General features: G+C 35.3%; 1 protein-coding gene across 13 annotated transcripts in view; it reads left to right on the top strand.

Annotated features, from left to right (window-relative positions):
• The window catches only part of MYO9A (myosin IXA), a 285,101-nt gene that overhangs the window by 138,547 nt on the left and 124,711 nt on the right, over positions 1-21,843 (top strand). For all 13 annotated transcript variants that reach the window (XM_082443570.1, XM_082443569.1, XM_082443573.1 and 10 more), the window contains one exon: positions 706-825. In XM_082443570.1, the coding sequence (XP_082299696.1) occupies positions 706-825 (120 nt within the window). The remainder of the gene's footprint in view (positions 1-705; positions 826-21,843) is intronic.

Here is a 21,843-nt window from a genome sequence, read left to right as displayed (position 1 = left end):
TACAATCTTCCTTCCCTCTTTACTGCTCGAGTGTCTCACTGTTTCAGTAGCACTAATCTGGGGCTTTGGTCCTTACTTGAATGTGCTCTCGTTCCTTTCCTTCCAATAGTTGATTCTGACAGATTTTCCAGCTTTGTTTTCAGATTTATAAGTACAGAAGTGCTGCTGGGTTTTCCTGCTCTACAGTGCTTTTCTTCCTACTCTTTCAACATTGACACACTTGGAATTCCTACAAGTGTGGTTAATTGCGAGATTTGTGAACGTTTAACTTTCGGTAAATTGTTTTGGGTATATTTCTCTTTGGGGTTCCATCAGTGTTTCTTGCATTGTTGCCAACTCTGTGCTAATTATATTTCAGACCTGATAAAAATGAGTCCATTAAAAAAAAGACACCATACAATTGTTTTTGAAATTTCCCTGGTATTTTAAATTAAAAATTTTTAGTATGATGTTAACTCACAACACTTTGAGTACTGAAAAAGGATACTTTTGAATACCTGAACAGGACCTTTATTTTTTCCTATTGTTTTTGTGTAATTTCCTCAAATTAATTGGAAAAATTATTCACATTTAACCCCAATTACTTGATACATTTTTATTTACTCTTAAGATAGTTGGCAGCATTGTCCTTGATTCTCTATTGGTTTGGGCTTACATAATGTCTTTTTCTTTTCTCCATTTTTTGTTTTTCTTTTGCTTCCTAAGGACATGATGATACAGCGCCATGTGCAGTTTTGAAAAGTATGGATAGTATTAGCTTTCTCCAACACCCAGTCCACCAGAGGAGCTTAGAGATTCTGCAGAGGTGCAAGGAAGAGAAGTACAGTAAGGCTGCAAATCCTGATAAATAAACTCTGTGTCCTCACATCCATTTGGAAATGGAAACCAGGAGCATTCTACACCTGGGTGGGACGTAACTAGCTTAGGCAATGCGACCTCTATAATCCTTTGACCAGTGAGTCTCAGGATACTTCCATTGAGACTTTCATTCTTTTTTTTGAAAAAGTTGAAATACCTGTTCTTTTAACTTGGATGACTTTTAACTTGGATGACTATTTGTGATCCTTGAGTTGTTAATTATACTTGGTTACAGACTTTGAATTGGTTTCTGCTTTTGACTTTTAAAGTATCCAAGTGATGAGTAAAAATGAATAATGATTTTTTCCTGTTGTTTTTTTTTAACTTTATTGAAATCTAATTGAGGTAGAGTAAACTGCATGCCAAAGCATACAGTTTGGTAAGTTTTGACATATATATGAACTCATCACAATCAAGATAATTAACATATCTAACACTGCCAACAGTTTCCTCTGTCTCTTGAGAATTCCTGCTGATTTTTATGCTAATTTACACTTAAATTTTAACATCAGCAATATTGCTTTCATTGGCAAATTCACTTAGTTTGACTATAGTCCTCCTATCAGATTTTATCATGTCTGATTTAGAACAAAGCCACCACTTAATGTTTTGTCTTAAGGAAGAATGACAGAATCATAGAGGGTGTTCTCTTGTTTTTTTTTTTGTTTGTTTGTTTTTTAATAAAATTGGTGTAAAAAGATGCTCTTGGTCTCCATTTTCTCCTTTTCTATTTGTTGTACTCATTCTGCATGAAAATGGTTCTTTTGCTTGTTGTGGGATAACAGTTGTTTGGCTACTGCTATTGCTATAGTGAGAATAAAGGGATCCTTCAGAATACTCAAAGCCTAACTCAGCAATTTGCATATAATGGACTAAATTACTTATGTAGTCTGTTCTGAGCTTTTTACAAATCACAGATATACTTTGCTAACTTCACAGTTTTGTGATTGAAATTCCATGGAATATTAGTATTTAATTATCAGTGAAAGGAGAATATAAGTAGAATTCCTAAGAGCAAATGTTGTGGGTTCTTTCTTCAGTTCTTACTTATGCTGTCTTGGTATCAGAAAATGTGTAATGCATTTTGAAAAATGTTGTTAAAATATTTTCTCATTTTAGAAGAACAAAGGTAAGTATTTCATTTAAAAAAGACATCTTCAAATGTTGCTCTTAACTATTGCTACTGTTTCTGAAATGTATACAAGTACTTATTCCAAATATCCATCTTCCTTTTCTTAATCTTTTAATCCATGGGACATGATTGAAAGCAGTCTACAGATCTTTTGGAGGGAACTTAAATTAATTCTTTTTAACTTTTAAATAATTGCAAGTAGTTTATTTTCTTCGTTGATTTTCATGACTCTCAGCCTGACAACCCCAGGCCTAATTGTATTCCAGTTAGGTATATATGGGTGTAGAATAGGAAGGCACCAGTTTCAGCAGCAGCTGCATGAGGATATTGTACATTGTACACATGCAAATTTATTTCTATATTTGTGGAAGTTGGGCTTTTCCATTACTTTAGGTAGTTTATTTTCCATTATAGTACTGCCAATAATTAAAATTTTATAATATATAAAATGATAAATTCAAGTTTGGGAGATTGTTTTTATAAAACCGGGGGACTACTAGCCTTAGGTAATAGTAGTGGTGAATTGGTGAGGTGAATGAACCCTGCCACAGGTAACAATGATAAACCCTGGAAAAAAATGTAAGGTAACATTATTTGAAAGCAGTGGAAAAGAGATCAAAAATACTAACAGACCCCAAAAGACCAAAAATAAGCACAGAAACTAGTGGGGAGTTTATTCTTTAAAGTAACTAAGTAGTGGGTAAGAATTGTGAATTTGTGGCTTTTTGCACAAGGTTCTCCCTAACTCCCATAGCTCCAGAGACAGAAAACCACAACCATACTGGCTTGAAGTGTCAGAGGATAAGATAAAGTTGAGGAGTAGCAAAGAAGTTTGAAATTTAGGAGGAAAATCCTGGAATGGAGAGAGCTGCCAAAGGCTAAAACTCAAAGTTAGAGTACGAATTCTGCCATCTATACCTGGCTGACTGTTGGTGAGTATTCAGGGGAGACCATAGGCGCTGTCAAAGAGCAATGCAAACCAAATAGGAGATAACTTTGGAAAGACACAACTGCAGTAGGTGAGATTTGCAAGTTTACTGATTTTTTTTAACTGAGGGCTTTTTGTATCTCTGCATAGCTCCTCTTGGGGGATAGCTGAATTCTTACTGCCTTAAGTTGGAATCCCATAGGTAGAGGTGAGAGAGAAAGAAGCAGAAAAATATTGGAAGAAATAGTGGCTGAAAACTTCTCATGTTTGAGAAAAACTAGCTTGGAGATTCAAGACAATCTATGACCTCCAACTAGAATCAATACAAAAGAAAACCACAACTAGACACATTATAGGCAAATTGCTAAATGCCAAAGATAGAAAGGAAATCTTGAAAGCAGCCCAGAGAAAATATGGTACATTAAATACAGGGGAATACAGGCATACCTCAGAGCAATTTCAGAGTCAGTTCCAGATCACTGCAATAAAGCAAATATCACAATAAAGGGAGGCACATGAATTTTTTTGGTTTCCTGGTGCATATAAAAGTTATGTTTACACTATACTGTAGCCTGTTAAGTGTGCAGTAGCATTATGTTGAAAAAAGCAATGTACATACCTTAATTTAAAAATACTTTATTGCTAAAAAATGCTAACCATAGTCCGAGCCTTCAGGGAGTAGTAGTTACAGCAAAGATCACTGATCACAGATCACCATAACAAATATTATAATAATGAAAACTTTGAAATACTGCAGGCATTATCTAAATGTGACACAGAGACACTATGTGAGCAAATGCTGTTGGAAAAATGGTGCTGATAGACGTGCTCAACACCGGGTTGCCACAAATCTTCAATTTGTAAAAAATGCAGTATCTGCAAAGCACAATAAAGTGAAGTACAGTAAAATGAGGTTTGCCTATAATGATATGGTTAACACTTGTCTTCTTATTAAAAGCAATGGAGGCTGAAAGATATCCAAAAATCATAATTAAAATCCAACAAAACAATTCAAGACCCAAAAACAAAAGCAATGTTCAGGCAGTTGCTTAATTTATAGTTTGGGTCCAGACAAGTTAATTGTCTGTTAGAAGAAAAATCAAGGCTGCAGGAAAACATAACAATTCATTGTTGTTACAATGTATTATCCACAATGTCCAATCATCAATTAGGAAAAGTATCTTTCAAAAATGAAGCTGGAATAAAGATATTTTCAGATAAGCAGATAATCTGAGGGAATTTGTCACTGTAATGTGTTCTATGAAAAATGATAATGGAAATTCTTTAGGTTAAAAGCAAATGACACCAGATGGTAATTTGGATGTATAGTAGAGGCTGATAAACTTTTTCTGCAAAGGATCAGATGGTAAATATTTTAGGCTTTGTGGGTCATATGGTCTGTTGAGACAATGCAATTCTGCTGTGAAAGGAGCTATATACACAATACATAAATAAATGAGCATGGGTACATTCCAATAAATTTTATTATAGACACTGAAATTTAAATTCCGTATAATTTTCACATGTCACAAAAATATTCTTCCCTTGATTTTTTTCCTCAACCATTAAAAAAATGTAAAACCATTCTTGGCTCTCAGGCCATGCAAAAATAGGCAGTGGGTTTGATTTGGCCCATGGACTCTAGTTTGCTGATCCATGAGTTATGGGAAGGAATAAAGAAACCAGAGGGTAATACATATGTATAAAAATAAATGACTATACATATTTTCTTTCCCTCTCTTAGTTCTTTTAAAAGATATATGATTATTTAGGGTAAAAATTATGACACTGTTCTGGTGGTTTAAAATGTGTCCACAAATTTTTTGATACTCCTCCCTTCAAAAGGCATGTGCTGTACTTAGTGATTTGTTTCTAAAATGTAATGTGGCAGAACTGACAATGTGTGACCTTCGAGATTAAGACATAAAAGGTATTGTGGCTTTTCCTCCTCCATTTCATTTTTGGTGCTGCCACCTTCTCTCTATAGTGATTATTCTCTGAGATTTTCAGGGAGGAAATTAGAAGAGTGGGGAAAAATTAGGGTTCTTGGGAGCATGAGCTGAAGCCCCACTTCCATAAAGGTCAGGAGCCCTGAAAAAGGGAAGGAATAAGATGCTGGGGGAAGAGAGAGAGAGAGAGGGTGGAATAGTAGAATGCCACTTGAATTTAAACCCATACTTTTGACCTTCTTGGGACAATGGAGATTGTGATGTTCCTGAACAAGATGAAGGACCAGCAATTGTCAGACAAGGGCTTGTCACCGTCCTGATGTGCCTGCCCTAATGTCCATGACCTCAGGCATCAGTATGGTCGCACAAATGATTGAAAATTTAAAGTATGTTGTCTGACCAAAATGGAATTAAAATAGAAATCAGTAACAGAAAGACATCTGAGAAATCCTCACATATTTGGAAAATAACATGTATAAGTAACTTATAAGTTAAAGAAAAATTTATAAGGGCAACTTGAAAATATTTTGGTCTGAATGATAATGGAAACACAGCATATTACAAGTTGTGGAATGCAGCTAAAGAAGTGCTTAGAAGAAAACCGATAGCTTTAAACCCTTATATAAGAAAAGAAATGAGGTAAAAAATCAATGATCTAAGCTTTTACTTTATGAAGCTACAACAAGAAGGGCCTATTAGAGCTAAAATTACTGAATAGGAAGCTGACCAACAGTAGAGAAAATCAGTGGAAACCAAAAGCTGGTATTTTGGGTTTTTTTGTTTTTGTTTTTTGTTTTGTTTTCTTTTATTTTTTTTATACAGCAGGCTCTTATTAGTCATCAATTTTATACACATCAGTGTATACCTGTCAATCCCAATGGCCCAATTCATCACACCACCACCACCACCGCCGCCCCCCGCCTCTTTCCCCCATTGGTGTCCATACGTTTGTTCTCTACATCTGTGTTTCAATTACTGCCCTGCAAACCGGTTCATCTGTACCATTTTTCTAGGTTCCACATATATGCGTTAATATACGATATTTGTTTTTCTCTTTATGACTTACTTCACTCTCTATGACAGTCTCTAGATCCATCCACATCTCTACAAATGACCCAGTTTCGTTCCTTTTATGGCTGAGTAATATTCCATTGTATATATGTACCACCTCTTCTTTATCCATTCGTCTGTCGGTGGGCATTTAGGTTGCTTCCATGACCTGGCTATTGTAAATAGTGCTGCAGTGAACGTTGGGGTGCATGTGTCTTTTTGAATTATGGTTTTCTCTGGGTATATGCCCAGTAGTGGGATTGCTGGATCATATGGTAATTCTATTTTTAGCTTTTTAAGGAACCTCCATACTGTTCTCCATAGTGGCTGTATCAATTTACATTCCCACCAACAGTGCAAGAGGGTTCCCTTTTCTCCACACCCTCTCCAGCATTTGTTATTTGTAGATTTTCCAATGATGCCCATTCTAACTGGTGTGAGGGGATACCTCATTGTAGTTTTGATTTGCATTTCTCTAATAATTAGTGATGTTGAGCAGCTTTTCATGTGCTTCTTGGCCATCTGTATGTCTTCTTTGGAGAAATGTCAATTTAGGTCTTCTGCCCATTTTTGAATTGGGTTGTTTGTTTTTTTTAAATATTGAGCTGCATGAGCTGTTTATATATTTTGGAGATTAATCCTTTGTCCGTTGATTTGTTTGCAAATATTTTCTCCCATTCTAAGGGTTGTCTTTTTGTCTTGTTTATGGTTTCCTTTGCTGTGCAAAAGCTTTGAAGTTTCATTAGGTCCTATTTGTTTATTTTTGTTTTTATTTCCATTACTCTAGGAAGTGGAACAAAAAAGATCTTGCTGTGATTTATGTCAAAGAGTGTTCTTCCTATGTTTTCCTCTAAGAGTTTTATAGTGTCTGGTCTTACATTTAGGTCTCGAATCCATTTTGAGTTTATTTTTGTGTATGGTGTTAGGGAGTGTTCTAATTTCATTCTTTCACATGTAGCTGTCCAGTTTTCCCAGCACTGCTTATTGAAGAGACTGTCTTTTCTCCATGGTATATCCTTGCCTCCTTTGTCATAGATTATCTGACCATAGGTGCGTGGGTTTATCTCTGAGCTTTCTATCTTGTTCCATTGATCTATATTTCTGTTCTTGTGCCAGTACCATATTGTCGTGATTACTGTAGCTTTGTAGTATAGTCTGAAGTCAGGGAGTCTGATTCCTCCAGCTCCGCTTTTTTCCCTCAAGACTGCTTTGGCTATTCGGGGTCTTTTGTGTCTCCATACAAATTTTAAGATGATTTGTTCTAGTTCCGTAAAAAAATGCCATTGGTAATTTGATAGGGATTGCATTGAATCTGTAGATTGCTTTGGGTAGTATAGTCATTTTCACAATATTGACTCTTCCAATCCAAGGACATGGTATATCTCTCCATCTGTTGGTATCCTCTTTAATTTCTTTCATCAGTGTCTTATAGTTTTCTGCATACAGGTCATTTGTCTCCCCAGGTAGGTTTATTCCTAGGTATTTTATTCTTTTTGTTGCAATGGTAAATGACAGTGTTTCCTTAATTTCTCTTTCAGATTTTTCATCATTGGTGTATAGGAATGCAAGAGATTTCTGTGCATTAATTTTGTATCCTGCAACTTTATCAAACTCATTAATTAGCTCTAGTAGTTTTCTGATAGCATCTTTAGGATTCTCTATGTATAGTATCATGTCATCTACAAACAGTGACAGTTTTACTTCTTCTTTTCCAATTTGTATTCCTTTTATTTCTTTTTCTTCTCTGATTGCCATGGCTAGGACTTCCAAAACTATGTTGAATAATAGTGGTGAGGGTGGACATCCTTGTCTTGTTCCTGATCTTAGAGGAAATGCTTTCAGTTTTTCACCACTGAGAATGATGTTCGCTGTGGGTTTGTCATATATGGCCTTTATTATGTTGAGGTAGGTTCCCTCTATGCCCACTTTCTGGAGAGTTTTTATCATAAATGGGTGTTGCATTTTGTCAGAAGCTATTTCTGCATCTATTGAGATGATCATATGGTTTTTCTTCTTCAATTTGTTAATATGTTGTATCACACTGATTGATTTGTGTATATTGAAGAATCCTTGCATCCCTGGGATAAATCCCACTTGATCGTGGTGTATGATCCTTTTAATGTGTTGTTGGATTCTGTTTGCTAGTATTTTGTTGAGGATTTTTACATCTATATTCATCCGTGATATTGGTCTGTCATTTTCTTTTTTTGTAGTATCTTTGTCTGGTTTTGGTATCAGGGTGATGGTGGCCTCATAGAATGAGTTTAGGAGTGTTCCTTCCTCTGCAATTTTTTGGAAGAGTTTGAGAAGGATGGGTGTTAGCTCTTCTCTAAATGTTTGATAGAATTCACCTGTGAAGCCATCTGGTCCTGGACTTTGGTTTGTTGGAAGATTTTTAATCACAGTTTCCATTTCATTACTTGTGATTGGTCTGTTCATATTTTCTACTTCTTCCTGGTTCAGTCTTGGAAGGTTATACCTTTCTAAGAATTTGTCCATTTCTTCCAGGTTGTCCATTTTATTGGCATAGAGTTGCTTGTAGTAGTCTCTTAGGCTGCTTTGTATTTCTGTGGTGTCTGTTGTAACTTCTCCTTTTTCATTTCTAATTTTATTGATTTGAGTCCTCTCCCTCTTTTTCTTGATGAGTCTGGCTAATGGTTTATCAATTTTGTTTATCTTCTCAAAGAACCAGCTTTTAGTTTTAATGATCTTTGCTGTTGTTTTCGTTGTTTCTATTTCATTTATTTCTGCTCTGATCTTTTTGATTTCTTTCCTTCTGCTAACTTTGGGTTTTGTTTGTTCTTCTTTCTCTAGTTCCTTTAGGTGTAAGGTTAGATTGTTTATTTGAGGTTTTTCTTGTTTCTTGAGGTAGGCTTGTATAGCTATAAACTTGCCTCTTCGAACTGCTTTTGCCGTATCCCATAGGTTTTGGATCATCGTGCTTTCATTGTCATTTGTCTCTAGGTATTTTTTGATTTCTTCTTTGATTTCTTCAGTGATGTCTCAGTTATTTAGTAACATATTGTTTAGCCTCCATGTGTTTGTGTTTTTTACGTTTTTTTCCCTGTTATTAATTGATTTCTAATCTCAAAGTGTTGTGGTCAGAAAACATGCTTGATATGATTTCAATTTTCTTAAATTTACTGAGGCTTGATTTGGGACCCAAGATGTGATCTGTCCTGGAGAATGTTCCGTGCGCACTTGAGAAGAAAGTGTAATCTGCTGTTTTTGGATGGAATATAAATATCAATTAAATCTATCTGGTTTACCTTGTCATTTAAAGCTCTGTTTCCTTATTTATTTTCATTTTGGATGATCTGTCCATTGGTGTAAGTGAGGCGTTAAAGGCCCCCACTATTATTGTGTTACTGTTGATTTCCTCTTTTATAGCTGTTAGCAGTTGCCTTATGTATTGAGGTGCTCCTGTGTTGGGTGCATATATATTTATGATTGTTATATCTTCTTCTCGGATTGATCCCTTCATCATTACGTAGTGTCCTTCCTTTTCTCTTGTAACATTCTTTATTTTAAAGTCTATTTTATCTGATATGAGTATTGCTACTCCAGCTTTCTTTTGATTTCCATTTGCATGGAATATCTTTTCCATCCCCTCACTTTCAGTCTGTATGTATCCCTAGGTCTGAAGTGTGTCTCTTGTAGACAGCATATATATGGGTCTTGTTTTTGTATCCATTCAGCAAGCCTGTGTCTTTTGGTTGGAGCATTTAATCCATTCACGTTTAAGGTAATTATTGATATGTATGTTCCTATGACCATTTTCTTAATTGTTCTGGGTTTATTTTTGTAGATCCTTTTCTTCTCTTGTGTTTCCTACTTAGAGAAGTTCCTTTAGCATTTGTTGTAGAGCTGGTTCGGTGGTGCTGAATTCTCTTAGCTTTTGCTTGTCTGTAAAGCTTTTGATTTCTCCACTGAATCTGAATGAGATCCTTGCCTGGTAGAGTAATCTTGTTTGTAGGTTCTTCCCTTTCATCATTTTAAATATGTCATGCCACTCTCTTCTGGCTTGTGGAGTTTCTGCTGAGAAATCAGCTGTTAACCTTATGGGTGTTCCCTTGTATGTTATTTGTCATTTTTCCCTTGTTGCTTTGAATAATTTCTCTCTGTCTTTAATTTTTGTCATTTTGATTACTATGTGTCTCGGTGTGTTTCTCCTTGGGTTTATTCTGCCTGGGACTCTCTGTGCTTCCTGGACTTGGGTGATTGTTTCCTTTCCCAGGTTAGGGAAGTTCTTGACTATAATCTCTTCAAATATTTTCTTGGGTCCTTTCTCTCTCTCTTCTCCTTCTGGGACCCCTATAATGCGAATGTTGTTGTGTTTCATGTTGTCCCAGAGGTCTCTTAGGCTGTCTTCATTTCTTTTCACTCTTTTTTCTTTATTCTGTTCCACAGCAGTGAATTCCACCATTCTGTCTTCCAGGTCACTTCTCTGTTCTTCTGCCTCAGTTATTCTGCTATTGATTCCTTCTAGTGTAGTTTTCATTTCAGTTATTGTATTGTTCATCTCTGTTTGTTTGTTCTTTAATTCTTCTAGGTCTTTGTTAAACATGTCTTGCATCCTCTCGATCTTTGCCTCCATTTTTTTTCCAAGGTCCTGGATCATCTTCACTATCATTATTCTGAATTCTTTTTCTGGAAGGTGTCTATCTCCATTTCATGTAGTTGTTTTTCTGGGGTTTTATCTTGTTCCTTCATCTGGTACATAGCCCTCTGCCCTTCCATCTTGTGTGTCTTTCTGTGAATGTGGTTTTTGTTCCACAGGCTGCAGGATTGTAGTTCTTCTTGCTCCTGCTGTCTGTACTCTGGTGCTGTACAAATGGCCAGTACATCAGACTACTCTTATATGTATTCCAGAATTTCTGTCTCAGGTCCAAAAATATGTCATCCTTTTCCTGGAGAATACTCATACCGAAATAGAAGGCAGAGATATACACCGGCCCGCTGAGCGCCTGGTCACACAGCACCTTGGCCAGGACGGCGCGCAGCACGCGCCCCGGCAACACACGCTCCAGCAGGCGCAGCCACACATAGTTGAAGTTTGTGTGGAAGGCCACGGCCACGGTGGCCACGTGTCACATCTGCCACCTGTCGGCTGGCCCAGCCCGCAGCCGCTGCTGCAGCGCGTCACCAGCTGAGAAGAGCGCGGCATCCAAAAGCTGGTATTTTGAAAAGAGCAATGAAGTTAATAAAGCTTGAGTCCAGCACCATTCAATAGAACTTTCTGTGAGGGTGGAAATGTTCTCCAACTATGCTGTTCAAAACTGTAGCCACTAGCCACATGTAGTTGTTAAACACCTGAAGTTTTAAAAAAAGCTTAAAACTGAAGTTTTAATTAAATCGGTTTAAATTTGAATGGCCATGTATAGCTAGTGCCTGCTGTATTGGATAGTGTAGTTCTGGCCATTCTGATCAAGAAATATGAGAGAAGACACAAATACTGTTATCTGAAATGAACAAGTGGACACAGTTACATATGGTATAGACATCAAAAGGTTGAAGAAAGATTGTGAACATTTATGCCAATATATTCAACAACTTAGATGAAATGGACAGATTCCTTGAATGTCAACAGTTATCAAAATTGACCCAAGGAAAAATAAAAGAGTCTCTTTATCTGTTTAGTCCTGTATCAATGATTGGATTCATAAGTAAAATCTTCCCACACATGAAAACAAAAAAGTCCAGGCCCATATAGCTTCAGTAGTCAATTATATTTAAGAAATGTTTTCGTTTTTGTTTTTTTTAGTTTTGGCTGTGGTGGGTCTTCGTTGCTGTGCACAGGGTTTCTCTAGTTGCGGTGAGCGGGGGCTACTCTTTGTTACGGTGCACGGGCTTCTCATTGTGGTGGCTTCTCTTGTTGCGGAGCCTGGGCTCTAGGCGCACAGGCTTCAGTCACTGTAGCACGCGGGCTCAGTAGTTGCGCCACACGGGCCCTATAGTGCGCGGGCTTCAGTAGTTGTGGTTTGTGGCCTCAGTAGTTGTGGCTCGTGGGCTCTAGAGTGCAGGCTCTGTAGTTGTGGCACATGGGCTTAGTTGCTCCATGGCATGTGGGATTTTCCCGGACCAGGGATTGAACCCATGTCCCCTGCATTGGCAGGCAGATTCTTAACCACTGCACCACCAGGGAAGTCCTTAAGGAATGTTTAAGAAAGCAATTATACCAGTTCTCTTCAACTCTTTCAGAAAACAGAGGAGCAAGTAGTACTGTACAAATCATATCATGAGACCAGTATTATTACTCTAAAACCAAAATTAGATAGCATTACAAGAAAATTACAGTCTAACGTTCCTCACAATGAGAGATGTAAAAATCCTTAACAAAATAAGAGCAGCCTGAATTCAGCAATATATTTGAAGAATAATACATGAAGACCAAGTGGAAATTCAGGAATAAAAGATTAGTTTGATATAGAAAATCAATCAATATAATGTATTATATATATGTATATAGAGAGTCATAATTTATAATATACATATTAATCATCTAAAAAAGAAAAACCATATCATCTTAGTAGATAGCTATAAAGAATTTGTCATAATTCTATGCCCATTCCTATTTAGAAACTTTTAGCAGCCTAGGAATAGAAGGCAACTTCCTCAGCTTTATAAAGAATACACATGAAAATTCTACAGCAGACTTCATATGTAATGGTGAAAGACTGAGTACTTCTTCCGTGACATTAGAACAAGGGAAAGATATCTGCTTTTGCCTCTCAGATTTAACATTGTACTAAAGGTCATTGTGCAACAAGGCAGCAAAAAGAAATAGGTACATAGATTGAAAAGGAAGATGTAGACAACATGATCATCTATATAGAAAGTACTAACGGGTTTAAAAAATGCTTCTTTAATCTGAAAAGTGAATTTAACAGTCTCACAGTATACCAGCTAAATATAGAAAATTAAATTGTAATATTCTAGCCATGATCACTTGGAAAATGAAACTTATAAATTCCATTTATATATCTGTGGCAGCCAGCTACAGTAGTTATTCCCCGTTTATCCCCATCTTCTGGTATTTACAACCTTGTGTAGTCTCCTCCCACATTTTACCAGTGTTGGTCTATGTGACCTATAGGACATGGCAGAAGTAATAGTACATCACTTCCAAAATTGTTAAAAAAGACTACAGTTTCCATCTTAGGTACTTTCTCACTTGCTAGCTCTCTCTCGGATCACTGTCTCTTGGAGGATCAAGCTGCCGTTGTGAGTAGCCCTACTGAGAATCCCACTGAAGCCTCTAGTCAAAGGCAGTGGAGAACTTTGAGGCTTGCCTCTAAGGTCACATCAGTGACCTTAGAGGCAGGTCCTTCAGTTCCATTCTAGTTTTAAAATGACCACAGCCTTGGCTGACAGCTTGAATACAACTCATGAGAGACCCTGTCAGAACCACCCAGCTAAGCAGCTCTTGAAACCTGTTCCTCTACAAAGTCTGTGATATGATGTGTTGTTTTAAAGTGCTAGGTTTTGGAGTGATTTGATATGCAATGGATTATAATATAGCATACCAAAACATGAAATATTTAGGGATAAATTTAACAAAATACTGTTAGACCAGTATACAAGTGAGAGAAATTGAAAAATGCCTAAATTAATGAAGAAAGATACATATTTTTGTATTTCTGAGATGTCAGTTCTCCCCCAGATGGATCTGTGGATTGAATGAAGTCCCAGTGAATATCGAAGCAGATTTTGGGGTAGCAATTCATATGCTGATAACTAAAATTTATACAGAAATGTGGAATATCTAGAATGACCAAAACAATTGTGAAGAAGAATAATGAAGCTGGAGATCTTATACTATATGATTTGAAGATTAAAATAATCATGACATTGTTCTCTTAGTGTAAGCAAGAGAGCAATAGAAACCTACTCTATAGCACAGGGAACTGTACTCAATGCTCTGTGGTGACCTAAATGGGAAGGAAATCCAAAAAAGAGGGGAAGTATGTATATGTATAGCTGATTCACTTTGCTGTACAGTAGAAGCTAACACAACATTGTAAAGCTGCTATACTCCAATTAAAAATTTTTAATAATTTTAGAAAAATTGAATAAAATCCTTTTCTGTAGAAAAAAAATAAAAAACAAAGTCCAGGAAAAGATCTATACATATATTGTCAATTGATTTTCCACAAAGGCCCTCAGATAATTCAGTGGGGGTATATATAGTCTTAAAAAAAAAATGGCACTGGAACAACCTGTATATCCATATGTTCAAGAGAAGTTTGACCCTTACCTTATATTATACATAAAAATTAACTTGAAATGGGTCATATAGCTCTTTGCAAAGAACAAAACTATTAAATTGATAGAAGAAAACTTGAGAGAAAATCTTTGCAGTCTTGGGACAAAATTTATTAGATGGCACATAAGAGCATGAACTATAAAAGGAAAAAATTGAGAAATTAGAGTTCACCAAAATTGAAAACTTCTACTTTAAAAAAGATATTGTTTAAAAAAAACATAAAGCATATCACAGCCTGGGAAACAATATTCATAATAATTTATAATACATAACCGATAATGGACTTCAAAACAAAATATTAAAAAAAAACCTCCTGCAATAATAAGAGAAACAGTTCAGTTAAAAATGGTCAAGAGGGGACTTCCCTGGCAGTCCAGTGGTTAAGACTCTGTGCTTCCACTGCGGGGGGCACAGGTTTGATCCCTGTTTGGGGAAGATCCCACATGCCACATGGTGCAGCCAAAAAAAAAAAAAAAATGTTACTTTCTGGTTAAAAAAAAATGGTCAAGAGGTTTAAGCATACACTTAGAAAAGAAGATACATGAATCATCTATAGGCTCATTAAAGATTACCAGCTTTATAAGTCATTAGGGAATGCAAATTATAATCACAGTGAAGTCACATTAACACCCTGTGTCATGGCTAAAATTTAAGAAGTTGACAGTACTAATGATGAGTATGTGGAGCAGCTGGAATGCTTATACACTCTGCTGGCAATGTAAAATATAGTACAATTATTTTGGAAAACAGTGTCAGTTTTTTATAAAGGTAAGCATATGCTTTCCATATGTTCTCTCCACGTAAGAAATGAACACATATGTTCACGTGAAGACTTTTTATAGATCAAACTCTAAAATGTAATGTTGAGTGAAACCTTACACAAAAGAGAGCATACTGTTTTATTCCACTTATATCCAGAAAATGCAAACCAGTCGATATGGACAGCAGGTGAGTGGTTGCCTTGGCCCAGGAGGGTGTGTGGGGGATTGTCGAAGAAAGGGCGTGAGGGAACTTTGGGAGATTATGGAAATTTTTCTTTTCTTTTTTTGGCCGTGCCACATGGCATGCCGGATCTTAGTTCCCCCACCAGGGATCGAACCCATGCCCTCTGCAGTGGAAGTGCAGAGTCTTAACCACTGGACCACCAGGAAAGTCCCCGGAAATATTCTATATCTTCTTTTGGTGGCAGTTTTGTCTAAACTTAACTGACTATATGCTTATAATGAGTATGTTCTACAGTATGTAAATTTTACCACAATTTTAAAAATTAATTGCATATCATGAAGCCTGACATAAGTCATAGATAGATATCTAGAAGAGACTATTTTTCATGGAATTAAGCATACCAAAAATGAAAATATGTTACGGGAACCCCAGGAAGTGTCCACACCTTACTCATAACTTTTACCCAAGGAATGAAAATTTATATACACAAAATGAATTGAACAAGAATGTTTATAGCAGGGTTCCTCACAATAGCTCAACACAGTACAAACCTTATATCCATCAAGAAATAAATGATAAATACAAAGTTGTATACACAATTGTATATACATATACAATGGAATACAACTCAGCAACAAATTACTGATATAGGGAACAACATAAATGAGGGCCGAGGGCCTCCTCGGGACCAGAGTGGGAACTAGCCAGCTTGCCTGATCTTGGGGAAGGCTTCAGTGCCGGGAAGACCTGACCATCTTTTGCTTTTTGCCAGGGCTGTGGCAGGGCACAAAGATTCTGACGTGGGGACCTCCACGTTACTCTCAAAAGAGAGAGGAGAAACAGCCTGGCATTTGGAGTCAGGCAGTGCCAGGTACAAATTCTGGCTCTGCTACTTAGCCCCTGTATTCCTGTGTGTGGAAGATGTTGTTTCTCAGAGCCTCAATTTCTTTCTCTGAAAGGTAGTCCCTACTGCATAGGGACAACGCGAGGCTCAAATGTGATAATGAATGCTAAAGCCCATGTCTACTACCCACTGCAGAGATTTGCATTAAAATAATTTAAAATATTCTAAAAAAAATGTTATGTGATCAGAATTCTTGTTTGAAAATGGTAGACGGAAACAAATACAGGATATGCCGATATGTATTTTGGGGAAGCCTGCAGGAAAGTCAGGGAGCTATTTCTATTGAGTTGATAGAATAAGGCTATTTATCAAATTTAGGAAATCAATGTGGATAAACAAATATGAATGTCTGCCTTACAGACAACCACAATAACAAAAAATGATTCTTTTTTTTTTTTTTTTTTTTTTTGTCTGCTGCAAGCGGCTTGTGGGACTTTAGTTCCCCAACCAGGGATTGAACCCAGGCCCTCGGCAGTGAAAGCACAGAGTCCTAACCACTGGATCACCAGGGAATTCCCTGAATCTCTGTCTTCTAAAGTAGCACGAGAAACCTTTATCTATCAAATGAAAACTAACAAGGGGGAATATGGATTTGAAGAGTGACATAAAAGTGAAACAAAATACAAGAAATAAGTACTATGATTTAAATTAATAAAAATAGATTAACATCACCAATTAAAATCTCAAAATGAATTTTTCAAAAAGTTTAATTAAATGATATCTAGATTCTTAAAATGATAAAAATAAAAAGATGGAGAAAGCTATGTCAGGCAAAGGTGAACAATAGCAGTAAATAAAACTAGATAGTAATTTGAGCAGATCTTCGTCAATAGAATTTATAAAAAGATTTAGTTGAGAAAGACAGAAGCTGAACTCACTAGGAAGTTTTGAGAAACTTGTAAATACAAGTTATTATTTTATAAAACTTAATGCCTAATTTGCTTGATTAATGGGAAGAAAATAAGGTGAAAATAAATACTGGGTAACAATAGCTGTGATAGGAAGGGGATGACTTGTATCAGAGATTTAAAGGTTCTCATACTCTTTAGAAAAAGAGAATAGAGAATTGATTTAGTTTAGAATTCATGGATATGTTAAAAATTCAAGAATAATCAAAGAAGGGAGTGTATATAACTTCCAAAACAAAACAAAGAAATCAGAATATAAAGAAAATAGTTCAGTAGAAGTCTGGGTAGAAGCATACAAGAATTAGGGTAGATACAAAACATAAAATAAGGCAGAAAAAATTCCAGATATATCAGTAATACCAATAAATTAAAACGAACCCAACTAAACAGTTTAAAAAAAGATTATGCAATTAAAATAAAATTCAGCTGTAAAATGTTTATAAGAGACAAACCTAAAGCATATGAACACAAAAAGATATGACCACAAAAATATAAAATGTTCGAATAAAGTTGTATCAGAAAGTTTATTCTTACTCTCTTGTACATTTTCCCACCCCCTTTAGGCAACTCCTCTTAAGATGTCTGTTACTATAAATTAATTTTCCCTTTTCTAAAACAGAAATGGAATCATACAGTATTCTTTTGTGTTCTGATTCTGTTACGTAACATAATTATATATGTATTCATTTATGTTGTTCCCTATATCAGTAATTTGTTGCTGAGTTGTATTCCATTGTATATGTATATACAATTGTGTATACAACTTTGTGTTTATCATTTACTTCTTGATGGATATAAGGTTTGTACTGTGTTGAGCTATTGTGAGGAACCCTGCTATAAACATTCTTGTTCAATTCATTTTGTGTATGTAAATTTTCATTCCTTGGGTAAAAGTTATGATGGAGTTTACTGTGTCATAAAGTAGACATATGTTTAACATCATTAGGAACTATCAAACTTTTGGTGCTTTAAAGATGTTGTTCCATTTTCTTTTGTCCTACATTATTTGTGATGTTAAACTCAGATGTCATTCTGTTGTCATTCTTTCATATCTAATGTACCTTTTTTCATCTGGCTGCTTCAAGATTTTCTCTTTATTTTTTCATTTTCAGTAGTTTGACTGTGATGTCCCTAGATATGATTTATATTTATATTTATGCTGTTTGGTATTTGCTATACCTTTTGGACCTGTGCTTCATTATTTTTCATCAAATTTAGGAAATTTTTGGTCAGTATTTTTTCAGAAATCTTTTTCTGATGCAATTTCTCTTTTTCTTCTGAGACCCCAATTACATGCTCTTGGAATATTTGATATAGTCTCAGATTCCTCATATTCTGTGGATTTTTCTTCTATCTTTGTTCTTCCTGTTCTTCATATTGGATAATTTTTATTTATCTGATATCAAGTTCATTATGCTGTTTCAAGTCTCCTTGTAAAACCATAGAATGAAATTTTCATTTCAGAAAATTTCAGTTTTCAGTTCCAGAATATCCATTTGGATTCTTTTTACAGTTTCCATTTCTCTCCCGAGATTTTTCTGTTAGGTCATAAGACTGTCTTATACTTTAAGTCATTGAACATTATGATAGCAATTTTAAAGTCCTTTTATGCTAATTCCAACAAGTGGGCAACGTTGGGATCTGATGCTGTTGAAACGGGATCAAGAAGAAAGGTGCACAGGACTTCATTTTCTGATCTCAGTGGTCAGTTGCAAGTGTTCAGTATATTATTCCTTTAAAATATTTAATAATTAATGTTTAAAAAATCATTACACAAAGGGAAGTAACATGCATAAAAGAAACACCCTATTGTGTTTGCAAGGAAGATACGCCAAAAACGAGAAGAAAATTCCCGGTGAGCACTTTACAGTTTAAGAAGAATTTAAGAACATGAATCCAATAAAGGAGTAGCACAAACTTAAGACTATGAGATATCAGAATGTTGTTGAAATAGGTTTTGAACTACTAAAACAAATAGAGGCATAAGTCAACACCTATGTGATCGCAATAAATAGAGGAAACATATCTTAAAATTGCATTACTAATATTAAGGAAAGGCCTGAAATGATTCTATTTCAATATGCAGAAGAAAAGAATTCATATGGAGAATAGAAAATGATAATTTGTCATAAGGATATTTGGTGTCCATGACTTAGGAACTGAATAAATGAAACAAAAACAATGCATTCAAATATGTAAGAAAATAAAGTTGTTCAAAGTTCTAACTGAATTTGTTGATCCCAAGACATATATTTTCCAGTAACAGTTTTTATGTGGGTATAGATGTATGTCTTCAGTTCTGTTGGGTATATACTTAGTAGTGGAATTTCTGGGTCATATGGTAACTCTGTTTAATTTTTTGTTGAACTACTAGACTGTTTCCCAAAGTGACTGTATCATTTCACATTCAGCAGTGTATGCAAGTTTCCAATTTTTACATGTCCTTGCCAACACTTACTATCTTCCTTTTTTATTATAGTCATGCTAGGGGGTGTGAAGTGCAATCTCATTGTAGTTTTGATTTCATTTCTCTGATGACTAATGATGTTGAGCATCTTTTTATGTGCTTATTAGCCATTTGTGTGTTGTCTTTGGAAAAATATCTATTCATATTCTGTTCATTTTAAAATTGGGTTATCTTTTGTATTATTCAGTTGCAAAAGTTCTTTTTATATTCTGGATTCAAGCTTCTTATCAGATATTTGATTGGCCATTTTCTGTTGATACCATTTTCTGGGTTGTCTTTTCACTTTCTTGATATAGTGTCCTTTGAAGCACAAAAGTATTAGATTTTGGTGATGTCTGGTTTATCAGTCTTTCTCTCTGGTTGCTTGTGCCTTTGGTTTCATCTCTAAGTAACCATTGCCTGATCCAATGTCAGGAATATTTACTCCTATGTTTTAAGAGTTTTATACTTTTAGCGTTTGTATTTTGGTCTTTGATCCAACTTCATTCTTTTCCATGTGGACATATAGTTTTCCCAGTTTTTGTTGAAAAGATTATTCTGTTCCCATTGAATTGTCTTGGCACCTTTGTCAAAATTTAGTTGATCATAAATGTATTTCTGTACTCTCAGTTCCTTTCCATTGATCTCTCTCTCTATCTTTATGCTGGTACCATACTGTCTCAGTTACTTTATCTTTGTAGTAAGTTTTTAATTCAGGAAGTATGAGTCTTCCAACCATGTTCTCTTTTTTTCAACATGGCTATTCTGGGTCCTTTGCATTTCCGTATTAATTTTATGATCAGCTTATTCATTCCAGTAAAAAAAATAAAAAAGGCAGCTGGAATTTTAATAGAGATTGCATTGATCTGTAGATGAATTTGGGGAACATTGCCATCCTAACGATATTAAGTTTTCCAGTCCATGAGCATGGATGGCTTTCCATTTATTTAGGTTTTATTTAATTGCTTTTTATGATGCTTTGTAGTTTTTCAGTAGACATTTTATATTTTTTGTTCAATTTATTCCTTTTATATTATTTTATTGCTATTATTAATGGAATTGTTTTCTTAATTTCATTTTCCAATTGTTTATTGCTAAGTTGATTTTTGAATATTGATCTTATATCTTGTAATTTTGCTAAACTTGTTTAATAGTCCTAATTTTTTTTGTGAATTACTTAGGATTTTCCACATACAAGATTGTTATCTCAAATAAAGATACTTTTACTATTTTAAATATACTATCTGTTAATCTGTCTATCTGTTAATCCCATACCCCTATTTTGTTCCTCCCTGCTTCCCTCTCCTCTTTGGTAACCACATGTTGGTTTTCTGTATCTGTGAGTCTGTTGCTGTTTTGCATATACATTCATTTGTATTTTTTTTAGATTCCACATATAAGTCATATATAGTATTTGTCTTTCTCTGTCTGACTTACTTCACTAAGCATAATATTCTCTAGGTCCTTCCACATTGCTGCAAATGGCAGTATTTCTTTTTTTTTCATGTCTGAGTAATATGCCATTGTATATATATACCACATCTTCTTAAGCCAAGTGTTGGCTGGTGGGCATGTGGGTTGCTTCCGTGTCTTAGCTGTAATAAACAGGGCTGCTATGAACATTGGAGTGCATGTATCTTTTCAAATTAGTGTTTTCATTTTTTCCAGATGTGTACCCAGGAGTGGAATTGCTGGATCATATGGTAGTTCTATTTTTAGTTTTTTGAGAAACCGCCATACTGTTTTCCACAGTGGCTGTACCAATTTACATTCCCACCAATAGTGTATGAGCATTCCCTTTTCTCCACATCCTCGCCAGCATTCGTTATTTGTGTTTTTTGATGATAGCCATTCTGACCGGTGTGAGGTGATATCTCATTTTGGTTTTGATTTGCATTTCCCCAGTGATTAGCGATGTTGAGCATCTTTTTATGTGCCTGTTAGCCACCTGTGTGTCTCCTTTGGAAAAATGTCTATTCAAGTCTTCTGCCCATGTTTTAATTAGATTTTTTGTTTAAAAAATATTGGTAATTCTTGAGGAAGCAATTCATCATCTTTGATTCTTAGTGTCTTTATATGTAAGATTAATCTCTAAAATCTGTAGTTTATAGGAGCACTATCCTATTGCTGAAAAATGGTGCAGAGGAATCAGGAATTTTTTGAATATTAAAATAAGAAATGAGTTTGTACACTTCTAGACATTCAGCCCAGTTACCCTTGCACTTCCTGATAATATTTAAATGAGAGGAGAAATTAAAGAATTTATTATTAAATTCCCTAATTGGTTTCATTGTTGACTAAGTCAGATTTATAAGTAACAGTCATGGGACTTGGTTCATATTATTATTATTTAGACATTTCTGATATGTTTAGCAAATATTTACTATTGAAGTATATTAATTTCATTTGTTCCTAGAAAACTTATTTCATGTTTAGTTTATCTTAGCATTGATTGAA

The sequence above is a fragment of the Balaenoptera physalus genome, assembly GCF_965194825.1.
Source record: "Balaenoptera physalus genome assembly, chromosome: 2".
Classification (NCBI taxonomy): Eukaryota; Metazoa; Chordata; class Mammalia; order Artiodactyla; family Balaenopteridae; genus Balaenoptera; species Balaenoptera physalus.
This window is presented reverse-complemented; position numbering and strand designations above follow the sequence as displayed.